This window comes from Anarrhichthys ocellatus, unplaced genomic scaffold, assembly GCF_004355925.1.
Source record: "Anarrhichthys ocellatus isolate YVR2014 unplaced genomic scaffold, GSC_Weel_1.0 scaffold39, whole genome shotgun sequence".
Classification (NCBI taxonomy): domain Eukaryota; kingdom Metazoa; phylum Chordata; class Actinopteri; order Perciformes; family Anarhichadidae; genus Anarrhichthys; species Anarrhichthys ocellatus.
In genome coordinates, this window is record NW_022280069.1 from 1,742,831 (window position 1) to 1,760,416 (window position 17,586).

The following is a 17,586-nucleotide window of genomic DNA, read 5'->3' on the forward strand; positions in this document are numbered from 1 at the left end:
CCACCCTTCCCTCACTCTGTCTTCCCCCTCCAGTCGCCGGAGCGCTGCCATCTGTTGGAAAAAGAACACACGCCGTCTCTCATGTGGAGGCACGTCTTTCGACCCAACTTTCGCAAAGTGTGTCCTTCTGTCGGGATCATCCAACCGCGTCAACTCTCAACATGCCGGCCTCACGTCAGCCCGCCAGGCACGCCTCACCGAATAGTCAAAACAGGCCGTTCAGACACACCAGGCCCGACGTGTGGCATTAGTCTGCAGCGAGATGAAGAGTGACAAACTGAAATGTGAATTTGTTTGATCGGGTCGTGTTTGGTTTGCTGAGTGGTAGGAGATGAAATCTGACGAGTCACCTCGGCTAAAGTCCGAGAGCTTCTTTTTTTACTCATCACACAGAAGTGTTTAGCCTCACAATAACTTTTTCTTTTGACACTGGCGGAAGAAGTATTCAGATCCTTTACTTGAGTAAAAAGAGCAGTAGGATAATCTAAAAATACCCCATTACAAGTTTATCCTGCATTTAAAATCTTACTTCTGCACATAGACTAGAATTGGACCTTATCATACTATTATGCTACGGTTTAATGTTGCAGCTCGGCGAAAATAAGAACTGCTTCGTTTAAACTGCAACAATGCGAGACATCTGATCGTATGCTTTTAATAAACAGTCCACAGTGATGCTATCAGATACGTCCCAGCTGTCTGCTTCCATTTTTACACGCGTAACTGTATTTTGTCGGATTGTTTTTTGGATTGTGTGTTGGTCTGTGAGCAGAAGTTAAAACCTGATGATGAGGCTAGATTGAAAGTTTAAGGTTCACCCGCATTACACGAGGGGGGCTTAAATGTCTGAAACTAATTTCATGACAATCCAATAGTGGTCGAGATATTTCAGTCTGGACCGTTCAACAGATATTATCTTCTTTAGAGTTTTCAGGGTGGAAAAAGTCTCTTGAAAGAATAGAAACTTTTTTTGAACCGGCTTTCTGAATCAGCTGAAGAAGCCAAGTAAGTGTCAACACAAACAAGGAATTAGACTCGACAACTACAAATATACAGACACAGAAATACATACAGATAAAAACAGAAGGGACATAAAAGGGAGCTGGAATATATATGCAATGATTAATGTGACAGCTGGTTTCTTTATATACATGAGGATGTGAACAATAAGAAAGAAGAGCACATCACGTGTCCGATAGCATCAAAGACATATCTACTGAATTAAAACAGATCGATCCACACACCAGCTAGCTCCGGTTAGATTATGTTTCTAAGCACCAGGCTCTTCCTCAGACTTCTGATAAGAACAGAGAGGCGCCATCTTAAAATACCCATGATGCATAGACAAGCACATGTGACCAAATATTAAATATTAGTAAGAAATACATGGTATAGTACATACATGCACCGATATAGTATAGTATAGTATATCAAGGATATGTAAAAAGTACAGAAGGCACATAAAGATAATGATGATATAGATTTCCATCCATGGAGCCAAGTAAAGGAACTAGTAACTATAGCTGACATATTAGTATAGTGGAGTAAAAAGTATTGAGGTGAAGTAGAAGTACACTACAGCTGTGTGGAGAAGTAGAGTGTTGGAGTAAATTACCTTACCGTCCCTCACTGGACACACCGTTTACTGGACTTAACCTCTCGTGACCTCACATACCTTCCTAAAGCTCCACCCGTGTGAGGTCTAACGAGGCAAATTGAATTTATTTTGTCTCCTGTTGTGAAAGGAATGACGTGCAACAATCACAATTCAGCAAACATGCCCGAACATAGAGGCGCATTCCTAGCCTGCAGCAGCGAAGAGCGTGCAAAATATTCTTCTGGCACCACCAGAAGAAGGTGCAAAATATAAGGGCAGAGACCTGGCTGCTAATCTGACCTCGAACCCGAACCTCTGAGCGCCACACACACACACACACACACACACACACACACACACACACACACACACACACACACACACTCAAGATGCTCCAGCACTCCGGCAGAGGAAAAAAAAAAAAGGCCTGTAACAGCAGGCTCTGGCAGAGACGCACAGATGGCATCATAATTAACACTTTGTTTGTGAGAGGTATCAATATTTGACTTGATTTTGTTTAATATTTGAGTTCTATATTTTGACTCCAGCAGAGTGCAGAGTGCAGGGCCCAGGTGGGCCGAGTCTCTCCAGCAGACGCCGTCATCTACTTTGCATGGAGAGTCGCTCGGGAGACTCGCTCCACGTCGAAAAAGGTCATCTGGTGAGAGTCATTAAAATAACGAGTAGAAGACCGTCTGAGCAGCCCGGGAGTCAGGCACAATAATCCAGTGGAGGAAAAAGAGGAATTCAAACTTGTCTTCAATCACATATTCTGCATTTATTGAGACGATTAAAACAAGTAATCAGTCAAAGCCAAACAAATAATAACAAGAAAACGTCATTTGAATGAAAAGCCAAGGTTACGCGTCAGTGATGCTGCCTCCTGTGTGATCTCCCAGCAGCGCTGATGTGTTTACATAGTGAATGAAGTGGAGACTCCCCACTGTGAGTCGCTGAAGGCAAAGTATGTGCTGGTTAAACTTGAGAATTTGAGGTTGTTGGTCTATGTAAAAAATGTAGCCACATATTTGCATTGGAGGCCTCACAGAAAGCTGCAAAACAAATCTGAAAGCAGCAAATCAACGGATATTAAATTACATTTCAACCACAAATGGGCCTCAGAGGGAATCAGCTGCTGTGTAACCACACATCCCCCTTCTTTCTCTGTGCATTTTGTACAGTATTCCTATGAGGGAATACTCCATTTGCATGCATGATTAATTAATTTCAGAATATGCAACATATAAGCATATTACTGAAATAATGAAAGAATTCAAATTTGATTTTGCCCACAATTTCTTTTTTTTGCTGTTTTGGTTCACTCCCCCGCTGTCATCCGCATCATTTCCAGATGCAGCAGGCAGCTGTCTCCAGCAAAAAAAAAGCTCTAAAAACCCACTATGTGCCACCTGCCCGCCCGCCCAACGAACGTCAAAGTTAGCTTTTCAACATTTAGCAGCCAAAGAGACAGATATTTAGTGGACACCAAATCACAGCTGTAGAGAGAAAGTAAATTGCACTCCATCCATCACGTCACCAGAAACATGACTCCAAGTGAACGTCGGCTGGATGTGTCTGCAAACACATTTATCCGTGTCATTGTTTAGTATTTAAATGTGTGTGTGCTTCTTCCAGAGTGGCTAAACAAAACTAATGAATGCAGCTGTGAAGTCCTTATCGTGTCAGTAGATATTGTGCTTCAGGGGCTCGTATTCTTAAACACCATTCTAATTAAATGACCACAAACCAGTCGACGCTCAGTGAACCTGCGGCTTTTGGAGATGTTTTTTGTGGGGTGGGGGTGGGGGGGGTTTGCCTGCTTTGCCCAGAAGTGTAATGATGTTGAACTGAGATGCGATCTGACTTCTGGAAATCTTTGAAACGGATCAGAACTGATGAAAAGTTTTCACCCACTGGCCTTTGTTTATCCATTCCCTTTGAGGCCTTGTTTAATGACGCAGGAGCGGCGCACACAGCGCGGGGCATTAAGAGCAGCTCATTGGACGAGACGCGTACGCCGTGGCGTGTTTCAGACATGTCCTCTGCATCGCCCTTCCTGAAAGATTCCCTTATCTCTGCTGAAGCGTTCCTACTCCTGCGGCAGTATGTCGAGAGAGGGAGAGAGTTAACATGATATCTGGAGGACGCCGACTGGCATTAATAATTAATCATCTTGCTCTCCTCCGCCGCCCGCCTCCCGTTAGCGTCCTGAACCTGGCTGCTCCTCCGATAAGATCTGTCCAGAGAGGCCGAGAGAGCCTCCGAATAAAAAACGCCCGCTCTTGCACAACCTTCCTCCTTCCCTCAGCAAACATAAATCCAATTATTGGATAAATCTGAATATCACTGGAAGTCATTTGTATGCCGGTGATGCTGCGGATGTGATTAACACCGTCATGTTTTTCATGGAGTGTGCTGATTGTATTCTTTGGCCCTTAACATGCTCTGAGATCAGTACTTCCCTTCAAGCGAGGGGGATAAAATCATTTCACCCCTATTACATTGAACAAAGTGAACATTGAACAAAGTGAGAACAAAAGGTAGAATCAAAGCATTCTCTCTCTTTCTATCTAAAAAAAAAAGCCACACTGATTTTCCAATTAACCTTTCCAGGATAAACTCTGCTTTCTTGTGAGATTCCATAAATCTCACCAAATGCACGGCTCACATTTGGCTCCAAGGTACACAACACGCGCCGCCTCCATCCCCTGCAGATTAGCATACTGTAGCGCTTGCTGCTGTCATGAGTCTAGCTGGCTAATAAACACAGCTGTCTCTAACCGGGATCCAACAATCACTGGCCCCGTGTGCTCTGTAATCTGAGGTTAACCAAAAGGACGTTTAACGTGCCGCTAAACGCCGACACGCCGGATAGATTTCCTTGCAGGGCCCAGCGACACTAATAGCTTGTATGATTGCAGCACACACTCAAGACGTATTAGCCTGCTGGGTTACGGTTGCTTCACTGCCTGCTTTTGATGTATGTGGACAGCTTTTAATGCAAGAGGTGCGTTCACTTCCTCTCTGTTTATTCTTTTTTTTCCATTTCGGTGCCTTGTTTCAAAGAGGTGAAGAGTCTCATGAGGAATCTGTCACCTGATATTAATCACGTCAACTAGCAGCAATGCAGAGCTGCTGAGCAAGCGGTAGTATTAATCCTTTTACAAGATACCATCTATTTTCTCTGTGCTGTGTAGTCGTGCACTCAGGATTCATAAATGTTAGAACGACGCACATCCTGTACGCAAACACTGACCTTTACTCCTCTTGTTGTTTTGTTTAACACTGAGTGCTGGAGAGAAGGTGTTTCATGGCATGTTGTCTGACAACCCCCCAACCACAGAAACCCGCCCAAGCTGCTCTTTTCTTGAGGCTGTCTCAAGCCTCTCCACATTTTTTGGGTTAAAAGGGGCCAAATTCCGAACCCATCCACCCACCCAGACCTGCATCACCTCTTTGCTCTCAAGAAGCCACACACCTGACCAGGCATCAGTGGTGGATCTCAAAGAGCTGATGCTAGTCTGTGCACCTGACAGCTTATTCATTTATACGCTCCCCAGCACTCCCCCACCCCCCCTCTGCTCTGTGTATGGCATAACAAGAGAAAATCCCTCTCGCTCTTACGAGCCACGGTCTGTAACTTCAGATCGCTTTAATCCCCGGGATGAAAAAAAAAAGAGAGTCTTTCATTTAACAAATCACCCCCTGAGAAGTCCGGATCCCTGTGTAATTATTCCTCTTATGTGACTGTAAGCCAGCCGTGAGAAGAGCACTTGACGAGGAGCCACTCGCGCATTAAGTCTTCCTAAGCCTCCTCCATAAAAAACTAATGGAAGGGGCCTTCCTCTAAAATATCCTACACAGAATATCAAGTGGCTCTCGACGCTGGCATCTCCCATCTTCTTTGGACAGTCAGCTGGTCAAACGGCCACGGTGGAATCCGGAGCTTGTATGCTCGGCACCAAAAAACCAGCTGGGATTTAGTCCAACAAACCAGAACATGAGCATGAGGACGTGGGCTACCTGGTGAGCAGGTTCATTCAACACTTTTAGGAGCCCTCAGTGTGCAACTTCACGCTTTCCTTCATCTCTTTTCCTTTTTTTATTTTGTTTTATTTTGTGCTGTAACGACAGCCGGCTCTCCGATCCATCTTTTTCAGTTTGCAGAACAAGTCACAGGCAACCCTGGAACTCACATAGACGAGGAGTGTGTGCACTTATATTCTGCATTTGACTGTGATAAAGCGCATGCAGTGAACACACACACACACACACACACACACACACACACAACAACAACAACTTCACACTCTTTTTCCTCTAATGGAAACCAGCGCTTCTTCTCTTTGTGCTTTCAGTATCCAGAACAAGCAAGAACACACACATTTAGATGAAGGAATCTGCACACACACACACACACACACACACACACATGAGGATGAAATTGCAACACATATGAATGCAAACTCACCAAAAAACATGCTGCTCTCCATAGCTCCATAGAGTCGGGGGTGTGCTGTATGTCCTCTCTGGTGCCCCACCAGTGTGTGTGTGTCCATGGACAGTAGCCTGGGCATGTCTCATACACTCCTCAGGGGTGTGTGTGTCTGTGCATGTGTGTTCAAATCCAACTGCAGCGTCAACGGCCGGTCTGCATGCTGCACTCCGCTGCTGTCTGTGGACCTCCGTATCTGCCTCTCTCTCTCTCTCTCTCTTTCTCCTCGCACTGGTCCTCCCTCCCCTGTCTCGTCCCCTCCCCTCCTCTTTAGCTCCCCCTCCTCCTCTGTCTTCCTCCTCCTCTCCGGCCCCTCCACACACCGGATCCCCTTCGCTTCTGTCTTTGCTCTTTTTCCGAGGTGTCTATCTACATTTTTTTTTCTTTCTCAGCAACAGCTTCCTCTCCACAAACGTGTGTGTCTCTCTCTAGGTGTCTCATCTTTGTTTTATGTGTCAACTCTGCTTCCCTCACTCTCACTCCCGTGCTTTCCCCCCGCTGTCTCTCATTTATTTGATCTTATTCCCCTTTCCCTGCTTCCATCTCCAGCTCGCTCCTTTTTCTTTTTTATTTATTCTGACTGTTCTCTCGCTCTCCCCTGGTTCTTTCTCTTCCTTATCTCTCTCTCTCTCTCTCTCTCTCTCTCTCTCTCTCTCTCTTTCTCTCGGTGTGTGTTTCCACCTCGGTCGGCTAAATATCTTTGCAGCGCTGCCTCTCCTCACTTACTCTTTTTGTCTCTTATTGTTTTCTCCCTTTCACTCAACACGTTTACACACAAAAACAATGCAGGTCGCTGGTAGAAATCAGGTTATGGTGGATATTGGAAGAGTTTCCTCCCCACTCTGCAGCTTCCCTCGGCTCCTCGGAGCGTTTTATCTTCTTGCAGCTCGTTGTTTTGGTTTTTGAGCGGCCCACATCTTTACTGATTTGTTTTTCTCTCACTGCTCTCAGCCTCATTTTCAGCCGCAGAGCACTCTCAAACCTGACTGCATGCTGCCCAGCACTACACGGTCTTACTACTTATACTTTCGAAGTCGTCAGATCGCTCTACTGTTCATATTACACAACTTGATCTCTTAAACGGGGGTCTTGAAGTCCTGGTTTTTACACAACATAACTGACCAGCGACAGGAGGTCACACACTGCAAGATCTTTCACCAGGAGGAATCCCAGATGAGCTTGTCTGGTCTCCAAACTACGCTTTTACACAAAATATATGGTAAATGATGTGTTTTTATATGTGGAAGACGGGATTCTTTTGTTCAAGCAATCTGCAGAACTTTGCTAGTAACCTCGTGCTGGTGGATGTAATCATTTTCACACATCTACCATTTGTTCCTGTAGATGCAACTGTGGTCCATGTTGAAAATCCAACACATGCATTTAGTTCCTTTTGATACAAGCGACCCCTCCGTCAGGTTTCTCCCGTGTCTTGCGCTCTCATTGGCTGTCGGCCCCTGACGGACTCCCTGAAAAATGACGTCCCCACACAATGAAACTGGGTTGTAAATTAGGTGTTGAAGGAAAGGTATTTTGTCGCTGCTTCCATTTGCTTTTGACGTATCACAAATAAGTTTCAAATAAGTCAATGAATGTCTGTGTGAGGAGGAGGTCGGGGTGGTGGATGTTTCGAAAAACACAGCTTGCACCCAGAAAAACCAAGTACTTTTGTTGCATTTTTGTTTTGTTTCAATTCATAGTCGTTTAAAGCCAAACCATGTTTTTACTAAACCTAATCAATTCGTTTTGTAGCGTTTTTTTTTGTTTTGTTTCCATTTACAACGTTAATCACATTTTCAAAATATTTAAAATGCAACTGTAAGCCGGGAGAAAATACGTTTCCCTCGAAAAGTAATTGAGTGTGCAGTTTAGTTGTATAGAAACACAATTGTTTAGGAGACAGGGTTCATTTGTGATCGCAAACGCAAATCTGCGTCTGATCTGGGGCTTTTGTCGGGGTTCTCCAAAACCTCTCGCTGAGTGGAAAATCAGGACTAAAGTCATGAATTTTGAACAGAATAATGAGCCAGATATTTCCTACGGGAGCTGGTGGAGACCAAAACAGAGCTACAAGGAGACTTACATTTAACAGGCTGCCTGAAACAACATCAAATGAATGCTAATGCTCTGTATCCAAGTGGACAAAAAATGTATTACGTCAAGGATGAAGAAGTATTGTTTAATCAGACGGACAGAAGTATCTTCCATTAACATCAATACAAACCTTGTTAAATTAGATGTGGTGCAGCTCGGCAGCAGAGCGAATTGTTTTAATCACTAGCCGTAACATCTCTTCACATATCTACTGCTGCTTCGAGGCACTCCGATTAGAAATTGAGATAAAACTCTTTGAGTTGACATGATTTGTATTGACGTTAAAAGCAGAGTTTTTTTTCTTTCTAGTTACTGCAGTGTTTTTATTGGCTGGGGCTTTTCTCTCCCATCCCCAAACTTATTTTGAAAGAGTTTGGGTGAAACAAGATGTTGTTCCGTGATGTTTAATTAATTCTTTTAATTCCTTTTGTGTGTGTTTGAACATTTGGACTCATGGCGCAGTGAGAAAACAGGCTCTGCAGCGAGAGAGCACGCACATTTTTTTTGTTGAACCTGATTTATTTATACTTACGGAGGCTACGGTAAGTTTAAATTCTACTCAGACTTTGATGAAATAAATTTAAAAACACTTTTGCATCGCTACATCTTTTCCCTTCATGCCGCTGCTCTGCTTTCCCAGTCCAAAGTCTTTTTCTTCAGGAGAAATTTAGCGAGGAGATTAGGTTTCTCTAATCGCCAATTTATGGAAACCTGGTTTGTTGTTTACATGACATTTAAATAATCGGATTACTGCAGGAAGCTGACAGTAACACAGTTACTTAGGTGCATGTGAGTGCACTGATTGATTGTTTTTTGTCCTTCCCTTCCTCCTCTTTTACACCTCCATTTCACTCTTTGTTGATGACACTCGCTCTTTTGTTTTCTCTCTGACACTCACACACACACTCATTCCCAGACTGTCTTTTTGTTGCATTTCGCTTCCTTCTGTCTTGTTTTGCTCTCACTTAGTCCCTCTTCCTCTCCCTTCCTCTCTCTCTTTCTCTCTCTCTCTTTCTCTCTCTCTCTCCCTCTCTCTTTTCCTGATTCGTTTCCCCCCCCTCTCTCTGGCTGGTTGTAATCAGACTCAACAGGAGCTGATATCAGGCTGCTGCTACTCTGCTCCTGCAGCCATGAGACCGTGCTGCTGCTCCCCTCTATCTCTGCTCGTCACACACACACACACACACGCACACACTCACACACACACACACACACACACACAAACATGCAGGATTTTTAGAAACCTAACACAGGAACAAAACATGTCCCAAATGTGCATCTACTACACACAATCACAGTTACAGATGCACACATGAAGACAACCTCAGCAAGAGATATGCAGCATGTACAGGCTGCATAAAGCACACACACACACACACACACACACACAGAGATAGATATATGCACCCACCAACAAAAACATAGAAACAAGGTTACGTACAGTATACAGACTTTGCTAAACATTAATCGCTGCTGAACACACCCAAATGCGCATAGTTACATTCAGACTTGCTACACAAAGGAAGATATGAATGACGTAAACCTAGAATGTTTTGGAAGATTACACGTCATTTATAAATAGATGAACAAAGAAATTGATTTTCCAGTTACATGTCCAGATGCAATCTTTGCTTTGTTTGGTTGACAGAAAAAAGTCGCAGTGTGATTTGTTTTTTCCTGTCGGCAGCACATTGAGGAGTCTTTTCGATGAGGAGAAATGTCTTGTCAAACGACAAGCCATGTGTTGTTGGTTTTTTTTGGGGGTTTGGCCTTGTATTTATCTTGCGGCTTATGTTGTGACTCAAATGTAATCCTCAATGCAAAACGATGATTACATAACAGCCACAAACTGAGAGCTGACACGTCGTCATTGCTTCCCACCTGATACGATGTTTACTGTATGTAATTGCAAGGAATTGATTTGTCCGCTTTGTCCACACAAAATGCGCGAGGGCGTTTTGTCAGCAGCCCTCCGTATTATTCACTTTTCTTTCTTCGAGGCAGTCATCAGAGGAGGCAGCAGCAGAGGATCTCTGGACTTTAACAGCTGCAGACCTCAATATGCCGATACAGGTCAAACTTTATTCATTTTGAAATCACTTTTCGTGCAGTACAACTTGCTGGCTACTACTTAGTTTTGACAACTACCTTTGCAAAGGTGCGCCATATCTTTCTAGCAAGCCAATGAGAGCAGACTGGGCTTTTCGAGAAGGGGTCTTAAAGAGACAGGCGCTAAAACAGAACGTTTCAGACAGAGGGTGAACACAGGTATATTCACAGAGACATGATCAAAAATAATGTGTTTTTTGAACATTAACTAATGTAAACATGTTCTTGTAGAAACATAAAATACAAGTATGACTTTTGAGTCATAAGTTGCGGTAGATGGCAGGTTGTTACTTAGTTAAAATTCACATGAATAACATCTTGTCACACCTCCTGTGATTGAGTTCATAGGTTTAAAATAAAAAATAAAAAAGAGCAGAGGCACGTCCTCAACATTTCTTTATTGCATCTTGCCCCAATTGATCTGACAAACATTTTTGAGTAGTTTTTTTTCTGGTGTGAAAACATGCTGACAGAGGCAATCAATGACTGCATGTTTGTGTATTTTCGTACACGTGTTGAAACATGAACAATGTCTCCAAGAAGCACATCTGTGCGCTGTGTCTCTGCACAGATGTGTTGTGTTTGTACAGCGTTGATAGCAGAAGTTCAAAGGATCCGAGGGTCTCGGTAGGATTGTCCCTGTGTGTATCCGTGTGTGTGTGTTTTGGATGCTATTCCTGCATGTGTTTAATCTCCACCTGGGTTTTGGTGCACACACACACACACACACACACACGCACACACACACACACACACACACATACATACACACACGCACACACACGCGCACTCTGTCTGATTAGCCCACTGTAAGGCTGCCGCTGAAGGTCAGACAGAATTGACCGCTCCAGAGCTCCGGCCGCCGGTATCGACTGCGAATGAGGCGCTCTTTTTGATCAAAACGATGTCTGCCTGTGCACAGACACACACACTCACACACACACACACACACACACCAGCCAGACAATTGGTGACATCATCAGCTGTCTCCTGAAGAGCGAAATAAATAAATAAATAACCTGCAGAATGAAATATAATAAATGTTCTGAAGAGCTGGTTGTGATTCCTCTCTGCTATCGTCCCCTTCAGGCTCCTCGGCTGCAGCCATTTTGCACAGCACAGATGTTTTCAATTAATCCTGAATTCCCATTCTCCCTGTCCGCCCCTCTCCCCCGGCTCCCCCGTTGCGTCCGGCTCCAGTAAATAAGTTTATTCTATATCTGAGATGGCAGCTCTCCCTTTTCTCTACTCCTTCCTCATTGTCCTCCCTCCCCCTTTCTTCCATCTCACACTCCTTTATCCTACCCCCTCCCCCCGTCCTCCGCCGTGCTCCGGCGGTGGCGAATATGTTTTTTAACCTTGACTTGCAGGTGTCAGTGGCAAAATGGAGCATTATTTGTCACCATAAATAGCGGTTAAGGAGCGGCGGCAGCTCTGCAGGAAAAAAGCCCCAGCACGCCGCATGCGAGTGCAGCCCGGGATACTTCATTAATCTTGCTGTCACTTCCGCGACACTTTTCATTACTTATAGGGCTATCTGATCAACAGGCAGACTCCAGACTTTTCAAAGAGAGGAGAGAGGGAGAAGAGGAGCTGGAGGTTTGTGGAGAGACAGAGAAATGAGACTCCGAGAGAATCAAAGGAGCACTTCTGCTTGTGGGAGGTGGACCCACGTGGCGCCGCTGAGTGGCCTGCTGACCCTTTAAGAGAAACATCATGTGATACGCTAATTTAATACACGTGTTTGTTATCTGTTATAATTCATTTTGTGTGGAACATTTGATCTAAATCTCTCTTCCTTTTTTAAAAACAAGCAAAGACAATCTATCATTGGATTAAAATATTAAAATCTACTTTCATTGAAAGTCTGCGGAGTTAAAGTTAGATTTCAGATATTCATGATATCAAACCTCGCCATCGTTGGCACTCTTCAGCAACGGCCGTTCAGCATATTTACATTCTGTGATTATCTTTCCATGTGGTAGTTTTTAATGTTAGTGGCAGGGTCCGCCGCTCCTGGCCTGGATTTCAAATGGCCGTTTCACACGATTCAACTGAATCAACACATGCTTGCAATCCGGCGTCGCTGTTTGTGATTTCCTCTCGTCGTGTTTCTGAAAAAAAAAAAAAAGCAACGAGTGCTTTGCGCTTGCCGTTACCACGGTAACCAAATCAAGCAGGACTGAAAATCTTAAGGATTACTACTTCATGCTTATTGTCACCTATTACCTGTAATTACCTGCCTTATTTAGTGTATTTTGATCCTCAGGAGGGAGAGGTACACTGAGAACAAGAGGAGAGTGTGAAGCATTTATTCTTCAGTGTGCAGTTGTCGACTTCACATCTTATTCTCGTGCAGCAGTTGTTGAGATGAATATTTATGTCGGCTTTCCCAACACTGACAAGCTGCTGTAATGCAAGATGTTGTAACACTCTGTAACACCTATTATATCGCCACACCTCTTCTGCAGCGCCCAACTGAAATGTCATCACAACAGAGACAAACAAAAAAAAAAACTACAAAATGAATAAGCTGAAGCGTTTCATCTTCTATTTGCAAGGGATCGAGGAGAGATTATGAGTCATTCACGGAGAGAAATATCACAACTACATCAGATGAGAGAGTTCTGGCCCGCGTGAGCTCGACCACAAGCTCATTCTACACCGAGCATTGCACTGATGACCGTGATGGAGGGTTTTATAAACTGCACGGCTACATTAAACTGCGCCATGTCAAATGCGGCTTGTGTGTGTAACCCACCTACATGTGTGCCGACGGCGCTGCGGCTTGCCTCCCTCCCACTAAGCCTTCTGGGATTGAATCTGGTTTCCCACCATTTCCGTCCGCTCCATGTGTTTCACATCAGCGGGTGAGTGGAGAACAGACGGAAGATGACCGCTCGTACCTGTAGGGCAGAACACGGGCTAAACAGAGTACTTTTGTTCTGAAATTAGACACGCAGCCACTGAAACAAGTGGCAGTATCTCGAAACAAAGCTGGCATGCGAGTAATGCTCCTAACTGTTTCCAGTTACAGCAGTGCGTCATCCGAAGACCTCGCTATTGGGATATTGACTGAATCTTTCAGTCAGGTTAGATGGCAGCCGGCAGCATTTAAGATATAATATGACACGTAACCCCACTGAAGTTGCACTTCCTTGCTGTTAAGATTGAAAATGGAATAGAAATGGGGTTTTCAGGTAATCAGCCTGAAAATGCTGCGGCTGCATACTCGGCGACGCTAGACCGCTCACCAAACTGTTGATCCGTCTCTCATCCTTTTCTTTTATATTTTTGCCTCTGAGTTTCTCAGCAGAGAGGATCAAAGTGTCCTCACAGCACTTTTCAACATCCACCGCCACCGCAGCCAACTCACTTTTACCCGATGGGGTAATTGGAAACAGATAGTGTGCGGCACCCTGGATGGTACTGTGATCGTTAGCGGGGAGGTTTCAGAGCTGGAACAAGAAACCAAAAAAGAACAATGATTGCAAAGCAGTTTAAAAGAGTTCAACTGCTGAATAGTGTGTCTGTGATACTTGATTTTAACAGCTTGAACATCCTGGAAGAGAAAAGTAATAAGTATGTTACTCTAAGTATGAAACAACTGGCACTTTAACTTGTTAGCATTTGGGGATTTTCTAATTTTCTTCCATCATATTTAAGAGGGAAAATGTTCTTCGCTCCATTTCATCAGACAACGGTAACCTAGTTTTTAGATTAGCATTTTAACTTCAATATTAGATCAATATTATTGTTGTCTGATTCAAAGTATCTCCAAAACCGTTAACACTGAAAAAAAGCCTTGTTTAATCTCAATGGTATTAGATCCAATCCTCCTTTCCTGCTCTTTATCCCACCTTGTTTCCCTCCCCCTTTCCTTTTTTCTTTTGTTTTTTGCATCCTTTCGTCAACAGTTCTAAAACCATAAAAACAAAAACGAACATTAAAACTCCCCAAACATGGCAACCCAAAGTCCAAGGCTTGAACACCTGAGACCAGAGTTTGTTATGTTATGAGGTTGGGTTTAGGAAGGCGGTAATCTCCGGTTCTGCCGAGTGAAGCCGAGTGAAGCCGATGCGGAGTGTCTTAAAGCTGCATTCTCTCTAATGACCAGCAGGGGGCGACTCCTCTGGTTGTATAGAAGTCTATGAGAAAATGACTCTACTTCTCACTTGATTTATTACCTCAGTAAACATTGTAAACATGAGTTTATGGTCTCAATCTCTAGTTTCAAGTCTTCTTCAATACAGCATGATGTTCATTTAGTAGATTATGGTCCATTTAGAGTCAAACAGACCATAAAGCAGATTATGCTTTAGGGCGGGCTTACTGTGATTGACAGGTCCCAAACAGAGACGTATACGGCGTCTCTACCTCCACTCCTTATACACAGTCTAAGGTTCTAAGTGAATTGAAGTATTTATATTTCAGCACAATTTCAGCAATATACAGAAAGTTCTTTTGCGGGTGAAGAAGTTTTCTGATTTTCTAATGCGAAACTTTAGATGTAATACATAAAAAAAGAATGTGAATGGAAACACGGCTAATATCAATCAATGTCGTGTCATCAACCTTTGACATGATGGAGTTTCCACTTTGTAACTCTGTAATGAAATCTCGTTTTCTGCACACATTTCATCTGTTCCTTTAATTGTTCCATTATATCGGGAAGAATGTCGCGGTGTCCGCAGCAATGAAAGAAAGCTTCACTGTCGTGAAACAGTTGAGAAGATGCTCTGAATACTTAAACGGAGGAGGAACTGAGACACTCTTCCCTCCGTTTCAACTGAATGCCTTTATCAGACTGTGGGAGACTTCAATTACTATATGTGTTGTAAGTGAATCCTTAATTTAAAGGCCTAATTTGTTCCAGTGACTCTTTACCATACAATATGTGGGTCCCCCTGCCTCGACAAGATGCTAATCTTTAAAGAAATTAGATTAGTCAGACTTTCAAAGAAGAGTTGTCGAGTCTTTTTGACCCGAAAAGTTCTAGTGTTTTAGTAAGTGGTTAACTTCAAAGATAAAGCCAAGTCGGCTCCAGAAACTAGTCTGGAACATTTATTTCATTGGATTAAAATAGTGCAAAAAGGCTGGTAACCTTGATCTGAAAACACCCCACTGGCCAAGCAGAAAACATCAGGGAAGTCATGCTCTAGCAATAAAACCAATTCCAGATTTACTCTGAGGCTTGGCTGTTGTGATTCCCTCCACCTCGACTTCCCTCTCCCTTTTCAGTCTCTCTCCCCCTTCTTTCTTTTCACTTTATCTGTCTTTACAGCTTGTAGAAGCCGAACAGGCAGAAAGAGACGAGCCGAGGTATTGATCTCAGGGGGGGGGGGGGGGAGAATCGCTGCAGTCTCACGAACACAAATTGGTGTCAAAAGCTCATCACTCGACTAAAAGACAAGTCTGCCTCAGATAAATGTTTACCGCCGCTCAAAGAGATCTGAGGGGGGCGGGGAGAAAAAAGACGAGACTAACCAAAGTGCTTTGACAAAAGAGGCATCAAAGTTTAAAGATTATTAAAAGGGAAAAGCTTTCTGAGCTCGTCGGAGCTCAGATGTAAATGTCAGCTCTGCTGTTTTTCTTTTATCTAATCTTGGACCATTTTACTCCTTCCCAAAGTGTTTAGACGTAATACGTACATGCAAGGCTGTAATAAAGAGCCGGCTCAAGTGGAGGCCTTTGGCTATGAAGTCACTCTGTGTCACGAAAAAAAAAAGGGAAAAGTCAAAACAAGAGTTCTGAAATTTCTGTAAAAACACGGGGATGTCTGGTGGACGCCAGGATGATGTGATCGAGGACAACAGGCGTCCCAAATAAATTTTGTTCGTCTGCACTTCGACCGCCAGCGGCTGTCACTCCCCAAAAACTACACCGAGGATTATTCACTCTCCCCTCCACCTTTTGACACCAGAGCAACGTTTGAACCTCTTCCTCTCGCCAAACTCTACACGCAGGGTTCCCCGTTTTAGCGGCGTCTAATTGGATACTGATGTGTTCCCGATGACCTCCTCCTCTCTACTCCATGCGGTCTTCCCTTTTAGAAGCCATCGCCAGCACTAAATCCGATAAAAAACGATCAATGTGTGCAGGAGATGGCGACCATCTAAACATCTGTTTTTTTAGAAGGAACAGGAAGAGTAAACTGTTGTCGTTGCAGCGCGGCCTGCTGCTGTCCGTAACCCCTGGAGATGCAAACAGCAAACGATTACAAACAAGGACACATAGCGTTACATTAATTAAGACAAAGTGCAGGTGTAAAGACTTATCGAATCGGATGAGGTCTCTGCTGTGGCTGAACATGATGAAATTTTACTGGCCGGCTGCCTGGCCAATCATCTGACTCTTGTTATCTTGAAAGTATTTGCTGTGGAATGTCATTAGCCACACACCGGAGAAAGCTTTACGAGCGCTCCAGACCAACTGTTCTACGTTGCTGTGACATTGTCAAGTCGAGCCTGATGACTAAAAACTTCAAAGTGTTGTCCACGGGTCTGCACTTTACCCTGCTTGATCTCTGGCTGGCACTCTTTCCCCTGTTGTTGTTGGCCGTCTCAGAGCTTAATTGAACCTGCCAGGAATGAGCCGTTTCTCTGGGAGTAAATCGGAGGGCTCTCTGAGTAACACACAGGACCCGCAGCCCTGAAGCCGATCTGGTGCGGACGTATCGATTGCAGACCGCGCGGCTCAACCAAGCTTTCAGGATGTTCTGGTCAATGCGGATCTGATTTGCATCACCGTCTTAGAAAACTGAGTTGAAAGCCTCCCCCCCCCCTGAAATATCCAGACGAACGCTTGCTGCGGCTGCTGAGTGTGTATTGAGGTCATTATGGAGGCAAGAGGATGTAACAGCTGAGACAAAGCAAGACTTATCTTTCCTGCACTTACTGTTTCATTGTGTTTCCATCTGGATCAAAACGTTGAAACGCCAAAACAGCGGCGAGAAATCTAGAAATTCTGCTTGTTTGTTTGGTTGGTTGTGTTGTCGGCCGGTTTATCCATTACGACCAACCCAATAAACTCAACATAATCTTATACACTCCTATGAAGTTCATTAGTATGTGAATATATTTCATTCTAATTTGACATTGTTTTTTTTCATTAGCTTTATCTTTTCTATTCATCCATTTCAATGTTCCAGTTGTTTGAATACAACAATAATCACTTTCTCTTACCGAAGAGACATAGCTGCTCATTATTAGCAGCAAAGGTATTAGAAACTAATTATAAGAAGCATTAGAAACACAACCATCCACTACCCTATTAATAATACATTAAAATA

The 17,586-nt window shown here is 43.8% G+C and overlaps 1 protein-coding gene across 2 annotated transcripts in view; it reads right to left on the minus strand.

Annotated features, from left to right (window-relative positions):
* The window catches only part of znf385d (zinc finger protein 385D), a 63,682-nt gene extending 57,359 nt beyond the window's left edge, over nucleotides 1-6,323 (minus strand). For both annotated transcript variants that reach the window (XM_031867329.1, XM_031867326.1), the window contains exon 1: nucleotides 6,069-6,323. In XM_031867329.1, coding sequence (XP_031723189.1) covers nucleotides 6,069-6,174 — 106 coding nt within the window. In that variant the 5' untranslated portion in view covers nucleotides 6,175-6,323. The remainder of the gene's footprint in view (nucleotides 1-6,068) is intronic.
* Nucleotides 6,324-17,586: the final 11,263 nt, after the last annotated feature.